At 46.7% G+C, this 14,180-nt stretch overlaps 1 protein-coding gene across 4 annotated transcripts in view; it reads right to left on the bottom strand.

Annotated features, from left to right (window-relative positions):
- Positions 1–14,180, bottom strand: part of MAP7D1 (MAP7 domain containing 1) — a 96,535-nt gene that overhangs the window by 38,745 nt on the left and 43,610 nt on the right. For 3 of the 4 annotated variants that reach the window (XM_087728212.1, XM_087728211.1, XM_087728210.1), the window contains exons 2-6: positions 13,410–13,829; positions 12,846–12,914; positions 7,050–7,213; positions 6,273–6,387; positions 1,090–1,200 (exon numbers count right to left, since the gene is read on the bottom strand). In XM_087728212.1, coding sequence (XP_087584338.1) covers positions 1,090–1,200; positions 6,273–6,387; positions 7,050–7,213; positions 12,846–12,914; positions 13,410–13,829 — 879 coding nt within the window. The remainder of the gene's footprint in view (positions 1–1,089; positions 1,201–6,272; positions 6,388–7,049; positions 7,214–12,845; positions 12,915–13,409; positions 13,830–14,180) is intronic. The other variant, XM_087728213.1, reaches the window with a different exon arrangement.

The raw sequence follows: 14,180 nt of genomic DNA, 5'->3' as shown, positions 1-14,180 counted from the left end.
CACCAGTTCTCCAGAACTTGTCAGAACCTGCTGAATACCACCTCTGGTGTAGACTCCCCAAATCTCCCTGCCAGCAATTCTGAGTGTTAAAATCCACACATATTAAAATTGCTAAGGTTGAGAAACATTGCTCCGTTGGTAAGTTCATGCTTCTTTTGGTAACCATTGAGACCTAGGACCTTGACTCTTTAAAAAATGTGGAACACTTCATCCTGCACTTACATGCTTGTCTAAAACGGTGTTTCTCAATCTCAGCAACTTGAGGTGATGTCTTCAACTCCCAGAATTCTCCAGGCACTATGACTGGCTAGGGAAGTCTAGGAGTTGAAGTCCACACATCTTCATGGTGCCGAGATTGAAAACCATTGGTCTAACACAGAAGTATGAATCTCACGTCGTCACGTGATGTATCGCAACTTTTTCCTCTTCGCTAAACCGGGAGTGGGCGTGGCCAGCATATGATGCATCCACCTACGGGCTGCGAGTTTGACACCCCTGGTCTAACACATATACTAGAACAGAGTTGGCGAACCTTTTCAGGACCAAGTGCCCAAACCGGAACACACAGGTATGTGCCTGTGTGTGCATGTGCGTGTGCCGGAACCGGAAAGACCAGCTGGCACATGCCTTTTTTTTTCTGCCATTTTTCAGGCCATTTCCAGGCTGTTTTCCGGGCTGTTTTCCAAAAGTGGCCCGGAAAAGGTCCCCAAAATGGCTGGTTTTTGGCCACATTCCGGCGTTCCAGCACCTGTGAAGACCAGCTGGCCGGCGTGCATGTGTGTGTGGGAAACCAGAAGAACAGCTGGCGACTGCATGCATGCCCACAGAGAGGGCGCTGCATGCCACCTCTAGCATACCTGCCATAGATTCGCCATCATAGTACTAGAAAGTCTCTCTCTCTCCTTCCTTCCTTCCTTCCTTCCTTCCTTCCTTCCTTCCTTCTTTTCTCTCGCTCTCTCTTTCTTCTCTTATCAGTTTACCCCTGTCACCTAGTTCCAGGACTATTGATAGGATGGATTTAAAATTGGGGCCCCCTTCTTCCCATCCCTCGCTATGACACAGCTGCAGGTCCCCAGAGGGGTCTCTTACTTCTACTGGGTGAGTTCCAGAGAGTGGCGGAAGATTTGGAGAGGCGCTTGTTGATTATAGAGTCCACATGTTTGGGGAGATTTACAGCAGAGAGGGAGCACCTGCTTGCACCTACAGAGGGAAAAGACACACAGGTGTTAAGGGCAGCGGGGTGGGGGGTGGGGGGATCTGCTGGACGTGCGAGCATGCAGCAGCGGGGATCATGCAGTGAATGCAATGAGTTGCAAACGAGATTCTCCGGGGAAAGCCATTAGGGTGCTTCATTCGGGCTATAAACACCTTTTGATGTGCTGATTCGCAGCCTCGTGTATATTCTACCCCAGCACGTGTCCCCACTGATGTCACAGGCCTAAGTGAGCTTGGCAGAAAGCAAATTAGCACTTGTGGTGGCACAGTAGCTTCTGGCAGGGCTATGCCCTTCCCAGAGGCCCCACTGGCAGAAGCTCTGATTTGGAGATTCCCTCCCCCCCCCATTTCTGCAGACAAACAACAGCAGGAGGCGAAGACATTATTCACAGCTCCTTCTTGTTACAAGCTGACTTTGACTCAGATCCCATCCAGCTGAGAGAAGGCTGAGCCCCACAGAAAGCATGCAACAGATGACAGCCTTCATAGAAGATGTTAAAATATCAGGTTCTTGGGCACACAACAGCATGTTTACACTGCTATGGCCAAAAGATCAGCAAGACGTAGGCTCAACCATCCAGCAAGCAGGTTCCTTTTTAGAGACCGAAGCTGAACCACAAATAGCTTGGATTGACAGCAAAGCAGCGTTTTCAGATTGACGTGAGTTTCGAAAGCATTTTCAGCGTTCATTTATAGGACACAATCAGAATTTGAAACAAACCCTGGCTTTTTATTCCAGGGCCACAACAAATAAGCAAGGCGGTTAGTTTACCCTCTGTGCTATCTGCAAGCCAACATCTTGAAAAATTGACCAAGTAGATGATTTTTGAAAAAGCACTCTAAAAATGTTCATAGTAAAAAGTAGTTGTGCTTCCCTAACAATGCCTAACTTGATGGTTACAGACTTAACTAGAGCAGCCATTTGCACAACATGAGAAGCCTAACTAGTTTTAAACTTGTTAGGGCTTTTTTTGTGACCTTATGTGTTCTGTGAATCCGACTTGGGGGATTAGTTTCCAATTCAAAGTATTAAACCAACCCAGAGTATAAGATGACTCTGTCAGCTGGTTAAGTGTGTTTTGTGAACAAACCCAAACAAAGTATGCCTCTGGAACTTGCTTTTCGTTGTTTCATATGGCAATGTAAACATAAAAGAATGATTTGGACAATTTTTCTGCACACTAGGTCACTGGTAGCATCCTGTATGGGTCCCTATAAGTACTCTAGGCTGAAAAATAAGAGCTGATGTAGAATTCCTATTGCCTAAAACCACATGGAACAACAGGCCCAGTTTTGTCTAAAACCAAAGCAAAATTCCTAAACCCAAAACCAATTTAGCTGCCAATATTGGTGGAAGATTTGTAATAATAGAATCACAGGATTTATCTCTGCCAAAAAAACAGACTCATTGCAGATAATTATTTGAATGTTATATATCCTATTTCTATTTTGCAATAAATAACATCCAGTCACTGAAGAGTATTTAACTTATTTGGTGAGGCCAAACTAGTTAGAGAGAGCAATTTCATGCACTGATCTGACCTATTTTGGAGAATTCAGCAAAGACAAAATATTGCTCAACATTATTTATTTATTAATGAACCGCTCACTCTGAAAAGTGTCTTGGAAGAGCCCTACAGGTAGTCCTCATTTTGCAACTGCCTTGTTTAATAACAATTTGCAGTTAGAACATGATGAAAAAATAACTTAGTGACGAATCTTCACATCTATGACCTTTGCAGGTCTGTAAGGAGTTAAGATTGTGACATCATGACATTTCACTTAACAACTGCTTTGCTTAACAATTTACTGTATTTTTCAGTGTATAAGACGCACTTCTCCCCCCTCCCAAAAAAGTGGGTGGAAATGTCTGTGCATCTTATAAAGCTAATGTTGCCAAAACCCCGCCCACCCGCCGGCCTCCACCCTTCAGCCTCTGCCTGCTAGCAATTTTCCTCCTTGCAGCAAACAGCAGACAGCCTGGTCAGCTTCAGTACAGCCTGATGTATCATGAGCAGCTGATTGGCAGTTGGATTTGCCTCCTGGAATACCACCTATCAGCTGTTTCAGACTGAGGGGATAGCCACTGCCCATCACCACGGCTGCCTATTGCTGCCTCCGTGCGCCCCATTTTCAGCCTCTGCATACCCTGTTTTTAGCCCGTTCCAGGCAGTGGGGATAGGCGGTGGGGATAGGCAGTGCCAGCGATCCCACCACCTGGAATGGACCAAGAATGGGACATGCAGAGCCAAAAATAAGGAGCATGGAAGCCGAACATGGGACGCAAGAGGTGGCGATCCCCACAGCCTGGAACAGCTGCTAGGTGGTATTCCAGGAGGCCAATCCAATCGCCAATCAGCTGCTCATGCTAAATCAGGCTGTGCTGAAGCTGACCAGGCTGTTGGTTGCAAGGAGGCAAATTGCTGGGAGGCAGAGGCAGATTTTTTTTCTTGTTTTCCTCCCCAAAACTAGGTGCATCTTATAGTCTGAAAAATTCAGTAGTTGTTTATCCTGTTTGTGGTTGCTAAACGAAGATGAGATCAAAAGCCACCAAGTTCACCATTCACTTCCCAACAAGATGTAGCTTCCACCTATCCATACATTGGCCAACAGAGCTTCCTCATAGAGATACGAAGTGCTTTGAACATCTGAAACTTTGTTTTTTATCCTGATCAGCAGCCATTTCCAATCATTCAGAGAGTTAAAGAAGAGCACAGCAGAATGGTAAATAACAATATCCTGATTGCCTATAGAAAATTATTAATCGCCACAGGCAACCAGGAAGTTGCTACTGAATCAGTTATGCCTGTTCTTTTAAAGGTAGTCCTTGAAATATGATTGTAATGAAGCTTGTCTATAAAATACGACCTCTTTTGTGCCCATCACTGTCATTCAGTGAACTAATGATTCACTGCAGACATTGTTTTGCTGAAAACTGTCATAAAATGGGATTATAGGATGCTACAAATAGCTGTAAAGGCTGCCATGTTACCAAGCAACTAAAGTGCTTGGACATATGACTATGGAGTGGATGGGTGGGTGACCGATGATCAGAACTTTAGATCCGGGTCTTAAATCCCCTTTTCCGAATTGGTCATAAGTCAAGGACTACTGTATTTTTTGGAGTATAAGACGTACCTTTTTCCCTCAAAAAAGAGGGTGAAAATCTGGGTGCGTCTTATACACTGAATACAGCATTTTTGACCTCCTGAAACCCCGTCCCCTTCACCAAAAAGGGCCGTGCAGAGCCTTTAGGAGGCTTCCAGAGTGCTCCTGAGGGCTGAGGAGGGCAGAAATGAGCGAAAAACAGGCCGGTTTTTGCTCGTTTTTACACCCACACCCCCGGAGCACTCTGGAAGCCTCCTAAAGGCTATGCATGCCCCTTTTTTTTGACAAAAAACTGGCCATTTTAGGAAGGTCTGCAGAGTGCAAAAACTTTTTTTTTTAAATTTGCCTCTTCAAAATCTTGGTGTGTCTTATACTCCGGTGCACCTCATACTCCGAAAAATATGGTACTTGGGGTTTTTTGAAGCCCTTCCAGAAAGTTTCTACTTTGTCATCCTGCATTCTGCATTACACATTTCTCTCTCCAGTCATGGGAGCTTGTGATCGTATAACCCCCTCCGCTGATAGGGCAGCATGCTGCCTTGGGGGATTCTGGGAGTTGGAAGTCCACACCTCTTATTGCTGAGATAACGCTACTCCCCAAGGTCACTCCCCAAAACACTTCCTAACCCCACCAAAACAGGAAACCCTGGCCCTGTTTACATACACATGGCTATGTCCACTTGATATCATCATGCCTGTAGCATCCGTACATGCCCAGAGTGTGAAGTGTGGCACTTCTAGGGGTGGGATTCAGTTGGTTCTCGATGGTTTGGGTGAATCAAATGTTAATTTTACATCCAGTTCAGTGAACCAGTAGTTCCGAAGACTGGCTGGCCCTGCCCCACCCCTCCCAGGAGTTTCCACGTGCCTTGTTCTGGCTCCCTGGTACGTGCAGGAAGGCCTCCTAGGCCTAAAATGGGGCACAGGGGTGTACGACACACACACACTCCGCAGCCCATTTTTCGTTCCCAAGGGTGTGCAGAAGGCAGAGTGCTGCCTGTCACACCCCCTGGCCACGTTCACCCAGATGGTCATCAGGACAGAGAGCTGGTTGCTAAATTAGTTGAATCCCACCATTGGCACTTCCCATTCTCATCCTTCAGTTTCCCACCCTCCAGCCCATTCATGCCCAAAGACTCTTGCCGATGGGAAGATTGCAAAGGACAGAATATGCTCTGCTCAGCAGTGCCATCTTGGGCAAGCTGTATCTATGGCTCAGCCCCTTTCTGCTTTGGTCCCAATGTAGCCACATGGTGGAAACTGCCAACCAATGAGGAGAAAGATGGATGAGGCTCTGAGCAGCACATGGCATAGAAGAGAAGAAGCAGAGTGGGAGCTTGAAGGTGCCAAGCGGTCAAAAGTCCACTGAAAATGGACAATGGGCCCCAGCAAAGCTGCAAAGAAATGCACTGCTGTTCTATATGCAGAGGAAGGAAGGAAAGACAGACAGACAGACAGAAAGAAAGAAAAGGGAGGGAGGAAGAGGGAAAGAAAGAGAAAGAAAGAAAAGAGGGAGGAAAGAAAGAAAAAGAAAGAAAAGAGGGAGGAAAGAGAAAGAAAGAAAGAAATAGGAAGAGTGGGAAAGGAATGGAGGGAGGGAAGGAAGAAAAGAAAAGAAGAGGAAGGAAGAGGGAAAGAAAGAAAGAAAGAAAGGAAAGAAAGAAAGAAAGAAAGAAAGAAAGAAAGAAAGAAAGAAAGAAAGAAAGAAAGGAAGGATAGGAAGAGTGGAAAAGGGATCGAGGGAGGGAGGGAAGGAATTGCCTTATAATTTCAAACTATAAACTAGGGTGCAGAAGCCCCTCCTCGTCCCAAGGACATGCGCGTGCAAAAGTGCCCAGCCGTGCAAAAGGCACCAAGCCTCTCCCCCCGCACCACGCCCGTTGTGCTTGCTGTTCCCCCCAAGGAATATGAGAGCTGTGTCCTACAAGCTAAGCAGGGCCTCCACTCACCCTCCTTGTGTACGGGGGAGCCCTGGTGCAGCGCCCCAGCCCACGACCACCGCTGCTGCCGGATTTCAGCCCAGGTTTTCTTCACGGAGCGCTGGATGGCGGCTTCGTAGAGCTCCTGAACACAAAGGGGAAAAGGTAAAGGTAAAGGTCCCCTCACACATGTGTGCTAGTCGTTCCCGACTCTAGGTGCTCATCTCTGTTTCAAAGCCGAAGAGCCAGCGCTGTCTGAAGACATCTCGGTGGTCATGTGGCTGGCAGGACTAAATGCCGAAGGCGCACGGAACACTGTTACCTTCCCACCAAATGTGGTCCCTATTTTTCTACTTGCATTTTTTACCTGCTTTTGAAGTGCTAACTGTTGGTAGGAGCTGGGACAAGTAACGGGAGCTCACTCCATTATGCAGCGCTAGGGATTCGAACTGCTAAACTTTCTGATTGACAAGCTCAGCGTCTTAGCTACTGAGCCACCATGTCCCATAAAAGGGGAAAAGGTGGAGGTTTAATTCCATATTTTCAGTTGCCAATCATGCAACTTAGGGGTGTGCTTGCATAAATGGGCTCCAGAGGATGGTAGAGGCAGGAAGGCCTGGAGGAACGTTGTCCATGGGTTTGCGATGGGTCGGACATGACTTCGCAACTAGCAACAAGAACAATAGAAGTGGGAGAGGCAGCGTGGAGGAAACAAGCTGCCTTTGCTTTGGTTTACCTTTCAGGGCAATGTAGCCTTGGAGTGAGCAAACGTTGCTGGCCCACAACTTGAGAACATCTCAAACTGACCTTGTTCCTCTCCATCTTTTGGCGCTGGCGTTCTTCCAGGGCAGCTCGCCGCTTCTCTGCTCGCACTCGCTGCTCTTCCAGCCGTCTCCGTCGCTCTTCCAGCTGTTTTTCCCTCAACATGCGGGCCTTCTCTTCCTTCTCCAGCCACACTGCCCGCTTGGCGGCTGCTCATGGGGGATCAAAGAGAGAAGGAGACACAGCGAGGTTTAGAGGCACCGTACACAGAATGCCTCCTACCCAGGAAGCCCACAGGCTCACTCCTGGAGCACGTTAGCTCCGCGTGAAATGTGGTGCTTTTGCATTTTTGATAGGACCAGCTGGATGAAGCCCACCCTGTAAAAGGCACCTCAACCAGCTTTAGCACTGAGGATGTTACCTAGATGGGTAATGAAACGTCTGCAAGAAAACAACGAGGCTCAGAGAGCACCAAGGATCCCACACCTTCTATTTACAGCCCTGTTTTTTAAACTTTTCTTTCTTTCTTTCTTTCTTTCTTTCTTTCTTTCTTTCTTTCTTTCTTTCTTTCCTTCCTTCCTTCCTTCCTTCCGGATTCTTTCCATTTTCAACATTATACCCCACAAAATGTGTGTGTTTATAAGGATTCTATTGATCCATATTTATTTTATTAAAAATTAAAAATTTTGCACATGCTGATTTTGAGCACCCTGAAAGAGTCTAATGGGAGGGAGGGATGAGGGAAGGAAGGAAGAAGAAAGAAGAGGGAGGAAAGAAAAAAGAAAAAGGGAAGGAAGAAAAGAAGGAAGAAGTGAGAAAAACAGAGGGAGGGAAGGAAGGAGAAAGAAGAGGGAGGAAAGAAAAAAAGGAAGAGGGAAGGAAGGAGGAAGAAAAGAGAAAGAGGGAGAGAAGAAAGGAGAAAGAAGAGGGAGGAAAGAAAAAAAGAGGGAGGGGGAGAAAAGAAAGAAAAGAAAGAAAAAGGGAGGGAAAGAAGGAAGGGAAAAGAAGGGAGGAAAGAAAAAAGAAAGAGGGAAGGAAGGAGGAAAAGAAGGAAGAAAAGAGAAAGAAAGAGGGACAAAAGAAGGAAGGAAGGAATAAGAGAGGAGAGAGGGTGGATAGGGGAACAAGTGTTGCAACAACTCCATCTCCAGCTTCAGGAGTGACCCACACAGCTGCTGAGCCAGAGGGGAGAAAGCAAGAGAGGAGGAGGGAGGGGAGGGGTCCCAAAGGCTCAACACAAAAGAAATGGGAAGCGGCACTTAAAAGCGCATTCAGGCCAGACAATTGGGGAAGGAGAGTGGAAAGGGGCACAGGGTGAAGCCCCACTGCTGGGAGGGAAGAGCTGGGGGGGCTAGAGGGAGGCCCTGGAGCAGAAAAGACCACCCTGCCGAGTGCAAGGCAACAGATCTGCCAGTTGGCGAAAAGGAGCCTCCTTAGGCAAGAGGTCTTCCCAGAGCCCCAGAGCAACTGAGAGGGCCAGGAGCTCTGCCCTTTGGAAGGCTTCGCATCCCCCTGAAAGGCATGACAGAAGGCTAAGCCACCCCGGGATCCATGAGTTCCCATTCTCTCCCATTCGTTCCCCCACTCCCTTTCAGAACACACTGGGGCGGGGGAGGGAGACACAGGCTAACTGGGCAGTTGAGGTTCTCCAGCATTGAGCTAACGATGGGAATCATAGTCCAATAAACCTAGAAAGACATTGGGGAGGGAGGAAGGAAAAGTGAAAGAGCTAATGATGGGAATTGTAGTCCAATATATATAAGACATTGGGAATGATGGATGGATGGATAGAGGGAGGGAGGTAGAAAGATAGGAAGGAAGGAAGGAAGGAAGGAAGGAAGGAAGGAAGGAAGGAAGGAAGGAAGCAAGGAAGCAAGGAAGGAAGGAAAGGGCTTGTAGTTTCTTCCCACACATGATTTTCCCAAAGGATAAGTTCACACTGAACGGGAAACCAGCTTTGATAAAGAATGTTGTGAGAACCCAACAATTACAATTTAGAGAATAAAGACTTGGTTGAGCGAACAAAGAATGAACATGATGCCTGAATTCTAGCCAGTAATTCCAAGGGCCTCTTCCAAGAATAATGGATCCTACTTAGGTTAGGGCCAGGCTTATACAAACTACCAACTTTAAATAAAAATGGATGTTCTTGCTGTAACTGAAAATATACAAGATTTTCCCTGATTTCTGTGGATGCTGAAAGTTTCCAAAGTTTTTGATATGGTTCCTCTGTGTGTGTGTGTGTGTGTGTGTGTGTGTGTGTGTGTGTGTGTGTGTGTGTGAGAGAGAGAGAGAGAGAGAGAGAGAGAGAGAGAGAGAGAGAGAGAGAGAGAGAGAGAGAGAGAGAGAGAGAGAGAGAGAGAGAGAGAGAATTTATTTGGGTTTCTCTTTATTTGGGGCAATTTATGTTGCCAATTATGTTTAATTCAGAACCCCTTGCCTGAAATGATTAGAAATTCAGAATATATCCCATGCAGTAGGAAGGGAAAGAGCATCAGTTTTTTATTATTCAGTTATTATGTTTTATAGCAGGTTCAGCAATCAATCTTCCTATTTCTTAATATGTGAATTTGGAATGGCTATTGGACACGAATTTACCTGGATATTGAGCAAATAGGATTATCCTATCATATTGGTTGAATGGAATTTACAAGGTTTTGCCCTTGAACACATTTCGTCAGCAACGATATCTTGCAAGCTTGTTGCTTTGTAAAGTGCAATTATCTGTTCTCAAAGATGAGTTTACTTTTCCATCTTTTGAGGTTTATTGCTAGGCATTCTTCAGTTACTGTTTAACTTGAAAGATATTATCTGGGATTCTGGCCCCATTGCAATCTTGCCTGGTTTTCAGACATGCTGTTTATGCAGGGACCTATTTCAAGACCTGTTTTTAATGCTTCAAAAATATAGAGAAAATATTGGATCATAGATAACCCAATATTTCTCAACCTTGGCACTTTTAAGCTGTCTGGACTCCCAGCTCTAAGAAACCCAGACACCTTAAAGTTGCCATGATTGAGATACACTGATTTCACCCATGAAAAACATACACCTAGGAAAGTTGTGGGATTCACAGAAGTTTACCACCAGTTTGCAAATGTGAGCTCCCGCACCCTCCACGCATGCCCGTGGCCTTTCATGCATGCATTTTGCTTGTGGGGGTGTCAAAAACAAGGCTACATAGGACATCATGAAGCCTGGGCGAGTGTGTGTGTGAGCGGGATAGTGGCAGGTGCCCACTATGGGTTTACCCGAACCAGTCCAAACTGGCTGAATACCACCTCTGAACAGGAAATTTAAAAATAATGTAAATGTAAGTATAATGGGCTTGAACAAAAGAGTCAAACAAGCTATCTTTTCAACGTTTTATGCTGTTTGTGTGGTGGTTTTATTTTTTGGTTTGTTGAACCTGCTTCTGTTTGAATTGAAAATTACCCAGAATCAGAGATGTGAGGTGGGTACCATATTTTTCATAGTATAAGACACACCTTATTCCCTCAAAAAAGAGGCCGAAAATCTGGGTGCGTCTTATACACTGAATACAGCATTTTTGGCCTCCGAAACGCTGCCCCATTCACCAAAATGGCCATACATAGCTTTTAGGAGGCTTTCAGAGAGGTCTGGGGGCTGGGGAGGGTAGAAATGAGTGAAAAACGGCCCATTTTTGGGCTCCCAGCCCCCAGGAGCACTCTATAAGCTTCTTAAAGGCTATCCATGCCCTTTTTTTGACAAAAAAATGGGCCAGTTTTCGTGAAAATGGGCCTTTTTTGCTCATTTTGGGGGCCCAAACCCCCCAGGAGCACTCTACAAGCCTCCTAAAGGCTATTCATGCCCTTTTTTGAAAAAAAAAAGCTGGGCCCATTTTCGGAAAAACAGGCCATTTTTTGGGGGGGGGGTGTTGCAGAGTGCAAAAACTTTTTTTAAAAAAAATTGCCTCTTCAAAACCTTGCTGCATCTTCTACTCCGGTGTGTCTTATACTCCAAAAAATACGGTAAGCATCTCATGATAGCCAATTTGAGGAAGCCAATTTTTGAGCTGTTGCAGCATTAAAACTGACTCTGATTTTCTCCAGAGTAGATTCAACCTAAGGATTCATCACCTGGTTTATCTGGACCAGCTGTTTCTGAAGCTCCTGAGTGATTTGCATTATCACCAGGAACCCTTCTGTCTAAGATGTAGAAGAAAGCTGTTGGAAATGGTACTAGCGGTGGGTTGCACATTTCATCACCACTGGTTCGCTGTGTGTGTGCCTTCTGAGCATGCGCTTTGTTCGCACACGGACCTTCCATGCATGCACCCACCCTCAAAAACGTGCCTATATAGGACAGCATAGAACAGAGTGGGTGGGCGGACTCACCTGTGATTTCTGCTACCGGTTCGGGCAAACTGCTCAAAACCGGCCGAACACCACTCTGAAAACTCTGATTGGTACTATATTTTACTTGATTTTATATATTAACGGGTTTTATGTTATGGTTTTTGGGGGGCTTTATCCCCATTTTTTTTAATGTAACCAAATGCCTTGAATGACAGATTGAGGGGGATGAGAACTAACTAAATTATTCTACAATTCTGATAGGAAAATATTACACTTGATTTACAGCGATTGGTTTTGTTGTTATGTTTAACTGTCAACAACACTAGAATTCATCTTTTTTTAAGAGGGGGGGGGAGGAAGAAAACATTCAAGTAAATGATAAATTCAAATTTTGGGATTCACGGGGGTGGGGGGAGATCCCCAAATCCTTTCCATGACTTAATATATTCTGTGTAAATCCAGTCATTTGGAGATGCTTCCCCACTTTCATTCTCCTTTTCGGGAGAAAAGAATGAAAGAACATTTTGTTCACAATCCACCACAAACACTAAGTGTCTTGGCCAAGAGTACAAGAGAAAGAAAAGCATGTTAGTCTTGATTTTTTTCCCCTGTTAGGCTTAGTCTCAAAGAGAACAAGGGCAGAATTTCCTGAATCTGGAGTCTCCTTGTTACTGGATGACAATTTCCCTCATCCCCATCCTCTGTGTGGATAGGAACCTGGTCGGATCGTTTAGAGGACACCAGGTTGAAAAAGAAAGTGAAATAACTAGATCAGTGACGGCTAAACTTTTTGTCATTGCGTGCCAAGAATGCACCCGTGCATGTGCCCGCACCCATAATGCAATGCATGTGCGACCCCCTGCCCCTGCGTGTCTGACCTCCTTGTATGTACCGCTCCCTGTGCATGCATGCGCAGTCCCTTGGCATGTGCGTGCCAACCCCCACAGTCCCTTGCCCCTCTGCACATGTAACCTGCCCTCCTCACCCAATTTTTCCTTCTGGTTTGGTGCAGCAGGCTTTTCAGGTCCTCGCATGGCACCCCCGTGCCCCATTTTGGCCCTGAAAGGTCTCCTGCACCAACCTGGAAGCCAAAATTGGGTGTGGGGCCCCAAAATGCAATGTGAGCACCCCCACCAACGCATGCAGCCTGCCCCACACACAGGCAGGGACCTGAAGTCCAAATGGCTGGTGGGAGGCGTGCCCACATGCATGATACAGCTGGCGTGCCCGCAGAGAGGGTTTCATAGGTTCGCCATTATGGAACTAGATCATAAATCTGGTTTTAATGGCCAAAGGATGGGGCTCAATGATAAGACTCCAAAAGACAACTAAATGCATTGGATGGCAGCTCCCATCATCTCCATCCTTTGTGTGGAGGGCTGGGCAAGAGAGGAATCTAGTCATGCCGAGTCAAACTGAAAGAATCAGAGTGTAAATCGGGATTCCAAGGCCTGACATGGCCCAGTGAGACGACCCCTTTCACAAAGTCTGTGGTGCAGATGTTAAATGGCCTCCTTCTTACCCAGATGTTTGGCTCGTTCTTCACGACGTTCTCGGGCCATCCTGTGTCTTGCTTGGGCCTTCTGAGAATCTGGAAGGAGAACACAAAGGCATCAGAAGAATGAAGGGGATGTTAGATGGCAGCAGATTCAGACAGTGAGGAGGTTGGGGAGGAACACGAGCCAGTCCTGGAGTCTGGGAAAGGCTCGGATGAGGGCTCTGTGTCAGAGGCAGAGAAGGGGACAGAGCTGTCTTGACAGTTATCAGCTGCTTTCAGAGTCAGACATCAGTGAGGCAGACGAACAGCTGGAGCCTGTTCCCAGTGTGCGCATGCGCAGAGTTGCCAGACGAAGGGAGCAGCTAAAGAACAGGGGTTGACTTGGGAGTAAGGCCACAAGTGGACAATGAATGGCCCCTCCCAGAGGAAATAAAAGAGGAGCGAAAGGGGAGTGGAGTTTGCAGGAGACAATTAGTTTGCTTAACTTAACAATAGACTTTTTGGCCCTTATGATTTGTGGGCAACAATGTCCCAGGCATCCCCCCCAGATCCCCTCTGTAGATTGGTTCCACCTACAACAAAACCTACCTTGTTTTGCCCTGGGAGTGGGTGAACTTTGGGCAAGGGGAGGCTGCTCGCTCTTGGGTGGCAGGCGGGCACTGCCACGCATCTCCTCCGTGTGAGGCGGACTCGGGGCTCCAATGGGTGGGGGGCGATCACTCTTAGGGGGCAAGCTTTCTGCTTCTGGAAGTGGGTCAGCTTCCAGGGGGCTGGGCTGGCAAATCTGGAAGGCAGAACTTGCTTCTGAGACTGGTGTGGTGGGATTCTTGGCACTGGGGAGTTCATTTTGAGCTGGCAGTGTCACAGCTGCAGCTGGCAGAGGTGGGGCTGCTGGGGGGAAGGTTGGAGGGGTCCGGCGGCCTGGCTGAGCCTCTGCCTTCCCCATCAGGGGAGGCTTCTGGTCATTTCGAGGTGGCAGCATCACTTCTGACATGGTCCCGCCGGAAGCTGAAAGACAGACAAATTTCATTCAGCGGCTAATATAATCTAAGGCCAGGGTCTCAATCTTGTCAACATTAAGACTTGTGGACTTCAATTCCCAGAATTTCTCAGCCAGCTCGGCTGTGGATTTCAATTCCCAGAATTCCTCAGCCAGCTCGGCTTGTGGACTTCAATTCCCAGAATTCCTCAGCCAGGTCTGCGAGTTGAAGTCCACAGGTCTTAAAGTTGACAAGGTTGATCTAAAGTTACACGTGTTGTTTTAGAAGGGAATGACAAGCAAAGGGCTGTCCTTGGATGGGAGACCACGAGGAAAGCTTTGTGCTGTGGATTCAGACTGGAACAGTGTTTTTCAACTTG

This window comes from Thamnophis sirtalis, unplaced genomic scaffold (genome assembly GCF_051295495.1).
Source record: "Thamnophis sirtalis isolate CommonGarterSnake01/CBP01778 unplaced genomic scaffold, rThaSir2_p1.2 scaffold_13, whole genome shotgun sequence".
NCBI classification, from domain to species: Eukaryota; Metazoa; Chordata; class Lepidosauria; order Squamata; family Natricidae; genus Thamnophis; species Thamnophis sirtalis.
This window is presented reverse-complemented; position numbering and strand designations above follow the sequence as displayed.